Raw genomic sequence first — 6,423 nt, forward strand, 5'->3', positions numbered from 1 at the left:
TCTTTAATGTAAGATCTTGCATCCGTCTCTGCTAATAATTATTTAGTAATATAATATATGACTTAATATAACCTTAAATTAATAAAATCAGCAAAAATAATGATAAAAATAGTGTGGGAAGCAATCTAAACTTCAAAGTAATAGTATACAAATATACCAAACTAACATAACAAATGTAACAACTCACAAACAAATCAAACTAACATATAGGGATGGGTCGAGAGGGGCAGGGAGGACAATCATTTCAAATTTGTTTTCGCCTTAGAATATTAGGAGTTGATTCATTCTTAAATTTTTTAAAATACACATTTCCTAATATAAGAGTTTAGGTTCATCGCTAACAAACTATAACCATTTTTGAAAGGAAAGAAAAAGTTTAACAATATATAATCGATTCTTAAAATTATAAGAAGTTAGCAAGTTTTTCACAAATCTATTGAATCAAATTGAACTATACTTATCACAATTAAATCAACTCAAACTACTCACAAACTAATTTAACAACGAGAAAATAACTTTAGTGACCGAAAATGCCTTATAATATACGGTTTTAACCAACTTTTTTTGGATTTGCGAAAATAACCAACAAATTTGCAACGCGAACTCCAATTTCGCAACGCGATTTTATTCGATAAACTTTAGAAACTACGCAGCAGCAACTCATTCCATTTCGTTTGGAGCCATGTCTATTTTCGCAATGCGAACTTAAAGTTTCGCAAAGCGAAAACTGTGTGTGGTTTTGGGGAAAGTTAATCCTCTGAACTCTCCAGTACCTTTCTTCATCACCCACCCCCATTGCCCACAACCCAAAACTAATTACTTTTCCGTTTTTCTTCTTTTCGAAATAAGCAAAGAACATTGTGGAGCTAGAACTTCTTTGATAGCCATTCGTAATTCATCTGCATCAAAATGATTCAGAGCATAGTGATGCACCTAAAAGGTTTGAAGCATATTAGTTGAGTTGCTAGATAACTAATAAATAAACAAAATTCATAATCATGCCGATGCTTTTGGTTTATCCAAGGCTCTTGAATGAACAAACTCAAGAATCGACTTCTCAACACCACGTGATTTCAAGGAGTTCAGATCAACACCCACATGATTATCGTTGATATCATCGAATTCCTGGTTCGCAAACACATCGAACTCAACACCAAAGATGTTACTATTGGGATCACCATTGTTGGTGAAGTTAAAAAGACCCAGATTCTGAGCTGAGCTGGCACCGAATATACCAGCAGAAGGCAGGAAAACAAAGGCAAATCCATGTCCTGAGAGAAACCCTTTGAGAGGAGAGATGGAGAAGATGAAAGATGTGGAGAGAAAAAGTACCTTTGATGAATTCGATGACTTTATAGGGATCTTCAAAGGGTACAAGGCACGACCAATGGAGAAAGTTGCGTTTGTGAGGGAGAGAATTGAAGAAGAATCAATGGTGGCATCGCCCAAAGTGAAGAGATTTATGGAGTTGAAGTCGGTGTTGTAAACGAAATCAAAATATGAAACTACCTTAGCGAAGAACAAAAGGAGGGTTATAATTACAGTTGAAAACAATAGAGGAGACATGAGAAACCATAAACAGAGATCACAGACGATGAAAGCTTGGGTTACATGTCAAAAAGGTGTATGTTTTTGGTTTGCAAAACTTTAAGTTCGCATTGCGAAACTTTAAGTTCGCATTGCGAAAATAGACATAGATCACAACAAAATGGAATGAGTTGTTGTTGCTGCGTAATTTCTAAAATTTATCAGATAAAATCGCGTTGCGAATTTAGAAATTTACGTTGCAAAAAATAAAATCGCGTTGCGAAAAATAAAATCGCATTGCGAATTCGAAAACTGTGTTGCGAAATTGGAGTTCGCTTTGCGAATTTGTTGATTATTTTCGCAAATTCAAAAAAAGTTGGTTAAAATCGTATATTATAAGGCATTTTCGGTTACTGAAATTATTTTCTCTTTAACTCTATTATTAAAGATGTGTTTGGTTGGAGGAATGTGAGATTCCCATGGGAATATAATCCACATTCCCCATTTGATTGGCTGAGAATGTCATTCCCTGTTTGATTGGCCGAGAATGTCATTCCCGGGAATCTTACATTATCAATAGTAGATTTTTTGGGGTATATTACCCGAAATGTCATTACCTTCATTTTCTTAAGTATTGTTGGTGTTTGGTTTGTTTCACATTGTTGTTATAGAATAGGTTTTTCTTTTAGAATTTTTTGTTGAATGTTCATTCACATCAAAAGTTTGTTCCGATTCAAGTCGAACGGAGGGAAGCATCTGCATTTCCGATTCAAGTCGAACGGAAGAAAGCATCGGCACTTCCGATTCAAGTCAAACGGAAGGATGTGTCTTACCTTGTTGAAGGAGGAAGAGAAATTAGAGGGAATGTTAGACTGTTATCAATACAACACATGCATGAGGAGGCAGTTAGTCTATTAGGTTGATTAGCTAAGAGTGTTAGTTTGTTAGACGATTATTGGAAGCTAATGATAGCTTAATCTTCTCTTATAAATGTAATGCACCAACTGAGATGAATAACAAGTCATTCTTTCCTGTGTATACTTTCTGTTATATTCACTTCTTAATATTGCTAAACCAACCAAACACAAAATAAAACATTCCCAGTAATCTTATTCTTTGATAATCTTTTATTCTCACTGATAATCTTATATTCCGTGAACCAAACACAATCTAATTTAAATAAGTATCAAATACGAATATATCTTTAAAAATATTACCGAGCCTGGGACACAAATAATTAACTCGCAGTCAACGTCCAAAACAGAAAAGCAACAACTCACCAAAAGCAAAGCAAAGGGAAGAACAAGTAATTCACCAAAGCTACCAGCACCGCAAAGGAACTTCCCGTCATCTTGGGTGCCATCGACCTAAGCCTGATCCCTTTAGGATCAACCTTAACACCACTAGCGTTGACCACCACATCTGCTCCCACCCTGATCCTATGCCTCTTCGAATACCCATATATGGTCCTAAACTTCACCGCCGTCGCCATCTGCACCCGGAAAACCCCCGTTCCGTTCTCCGATGTCGCCGGCAAAACCACCGACATGTTAGCTGTCCCTCGACCTAGCTTCGAAGCCTTCTTCATGTACCCCTGGTAAAACCCCGGCATCGAAATGTTACCTATGACATTACTCCTGTTCGGAAAATCATAAACTGTGACGTTCAGAGGATCATACTTGATCCCTTTGAGCTGGTTCGGGTTCACCAGCCTCAGCGTGAGGCTCAAGGTAGGGTCAGATGTGAGGTTTGAGGCTCCGCTAAGTGAAGGTAAGGACAGAGTTTGAATGGAGCACCTGGGGTTTGAAGTATGTATCCATAGCCACAAGAAAACTGCAGAAAGACCCAAACTGAAGATGCCCCCACAACATCCACAACCTTGTTTATCACGGGGAGCCGACATGTTTTCCGGCGACCGGAAATCGGTTTCTCCGGCGAAGCTTTGCAAAGGGTTGGGGGTTCAACAGAAAGAAATGATGGAAAATGAAGGGCCAAGGACATCACAGATTAGCTTTTTCTGTATTGTAGGTAAAGAATTATTGGTTTGCAGTGTCCTTGGCAAACTTTTGTTCTATAGTAATAGTGTAATAAAGCTGATTTAATTTGTCATTAAAGAAAGACTTAACTTGATAAAATAATTAGTCAAATTAAATTAACATGTAATGATGTGGAAATTACCTAGAAATGTGTACCAAACAACCTAGACATTGCCTATGGTTGACTAATCCAATTCCACGTGAAGAAATGGGATTTTGAGTTGTTCATAAAGTTAGTTTATTGCAACTTGTAGGTTTTTATATTGGATTAGATTCCACTTGAACTAGTAATTTGTCTTTAATTAAAAAAATTATTAGTAAATAAAGGCCAAATTAGCGAATTAACCCAAAAGCTAAAAATTGAAAAAAATATTCCTTAGGTGTCCCGTAAGCAATGGTTAAAATATTCTCGGGAAATAATTACAAATCTATATATTATAGTTTTGGTTAAAAAATCTAGAAGTTTGGGTATTTTTCGTATTTTAGATTTTTTTAATATTATAATTTTAAAATTTTAATTTTTATGTTTTTTAATCCATATGCAAATGTCATCTTTTCTGTTCCATAACTATTAAGCTAGTATTTCTTTCATTCCAAAATATCATATACTTAAATTTAATAATGTTAAAAAACGATCTTGAATTTTTAAATTTTTAAATGTAAATGTAAAAAAAAGATGAGTAAATTTTAAATGTACAAAAAGTTTAAGGATTTATAACATAATTTAACCTACTACTTCTAGAGGTTATTAGTGTATGAATTTAATATTTTTTCTCAAATTAAGACATGATTTTTTCTTTCTTAAATTGATGGTTGATTCTGAAAAGAATTCTTATATTGATGTATGAATTTTATTAAGTGCTATTTATAATATAGTATTTATTTAAAAAAATTATAAATATTGATAATGTACATACATTCTATGTATGTAAATGTTTAAATTTATAATTTATAAGAATAATAACATTATTTTTATGATTAAACTCGCTTAATAAATTTTTATTTGGATAATAAATTACTTTTAAATAAAGTTAACAATTATTTTTCTATTTTATTTTAACTTTACCTGATTCTTATTTTTGGCACTATTCACAACCAATATCTAGATATTTAGAGAAAATAACTTCAGTGACCGAAAATTTATTATAATATACGATTTTTAAAATCGTAACGTAAATTTGTAAATCACAACGCGAATTTGTAAATCGCAACACAGTTTCCAAATTCGCAACGCGAATTTCACAAATTCCCAACTCAGTTTCAGAAATTCGCGTTGTAATAGTTGTGTTTACCTACATCGGTAATTAGCGTTGCGAATTTAAAAATCGCATTGCGAATTTAAAAATCGCATTGCGATATCACTGTTCACATTGCGATATCACTGTTCACATTGCGATAGTACTGTTCACATTGTGATAGTACTGTTCACATTGCGATAGTACTGTTCACATTACGATAGTACTTATATAGGTAATTAGCGTTGCGAATTTGAAAATCACATTGCGATAGTATTGTTTACATTGCGATAGTACTGTTTATACCATTGTTTTGAAAATCGGACCGGACCGTCCGGTTCAACCGGGAACTGCTGCCTAGTCCGGTCCATTATATTCCGGTTGAATCGGTGTTAGTGAACCGCTTTGAACCGTTCGAACCGGCTTTGAATCGTTCGAACAGGACCGGACTTTGAACCGGTTCAACCTAAATTTTTTAATTTTTTTATTTAATTTTTATTTAATTTTTAAAATAATTATGACGTCGTCCGATTCTTACGATCGATCTGACCGATTCAATCGGTTGAATCAGTAAACTAGTAGCACGATCGATTCACTAACCGATTCGATTCTGAAAACCATGGTTTTATACCTTTAAAGCTTACTGTGACAATGGTATTCATCCTCTTGATAAAGTAGCACGTTTTATTTTCTATTTTAGTACATCAGTCAAGTAAGTATGATGTAGACTTCTAGCCTCCCAGCCATGCTAAGTTGAAAAATCAATTATCTTGTCATCATCTCCAATGCCTTAAAAAGGGTAAAAGATTGAACTGCTGACTTTGGTTTCATATGCTATTGATTTGTAACATTTGATCATTATAATTTTTTGACATATTAGTAAAGTTGATTACTTTTTAATTTAATCTTTAAATTTTAAATAAAATATTAATATTAATTCTAGTTTTTAAGATAAGATATAAATTTAATATTTTAATTTTATATTTTGATAGATATGTAAACAACTCTTCTTCCTTCTTTAATATTTTTGGGGATTATCTTACCCGACCCTGCTATAACTTATATACGATGGAAGAAGACACAAGTTGGGATGACAAATAAGTGGGTGGATGTGGATATTCTTTTCTTATTCCTACGTCCACTTACGATGCGAATATTATTTTTTACCGGAAATATTAATATTATCAGAAATATTAAAAAATATTAATATTTTAGGTAAAAAAAATAATGTTTTAAGTAATTTTTTAGCTAAAAATATTTAAAAAAAATATTAACATTTACGGTAGCGTGTTTCCTTAACCGTATATTAAGGCTGTCGTACGATAGAACTACTCATATTAGATACACTTCAATAATTGCCCGTCTAACTCAGTTGGTAGAGCACAAGGCTCTTAACCTTGGGGCCGTGAGATCGAGTCTCACGGGGGATAATTCATAATTTGGAGGTTTCCACGGAAGCTGCTCTCAATCTGACGTTGAGGGCAACCTACTATCTTACCTTCCATTACCCCATTACATATGAGAATAAGGGTCAGCTAATTTTTATATTAGATACACTTCAACAAACGATCACATGTTTTGGTGGTGTAAGAAATGACATAGTTGAATAACTAGAAATATGAAAT

General features: G+C 33.5%; 1 protein-coding gene across 1 annotated transcript; it reads right to left on the bottom strand.

Moving 5' to 3' along the window:
* Positions 1-2,752: 2,752 nt before the first annotated feature.
* Positions 2,753-3,558, bottom strand: LOC120123273 (protein NDR1-like). Its single transcript, XM_039142190.1, has one exon. The coding sequence runs from the start codon at positions 3,428-3,430 to the stop codon at positions 2,804-2,806; it is 627 nt and encodes a 208-aa protein (XP_038998121.1). The 5' UTR covers positions 3,431-3,558; the 3' UTR covers positions 2,753-2,803.
* Between the last annotated feature and the right edge of the window lie 2,865 nt (positions 3,559-6,423).

The sequence above is a fragment of the Hibiscus syriacus genome, unplaced genomic scaffold (assembly GCF_006381635.1).
Source record: "Hibiscus syriacus cultivar Baekdansim isolate YM2019G1 unplaced genomic scaffold, ASM638163v2 tig00110392_pilon, whole genome shotgun sequence".
Taxonomy (NCBI): Eukaryota; Viridiplantae; Streptophyta; class Magnoliopsida; order Malvales; family Malvaceae; genus Hibiscus; species Hibiscus syriacus.

What these genes read in the sequence shown, in the direction of transcription:
- LOC120123273 (XM_039142190.1), bottom strand. Translation starts at nt 3,430, where the DNA reads ATGTCGGCTCCCCGTGATAAACAAGGTTGTGGATGTTGTGGGGGCATC.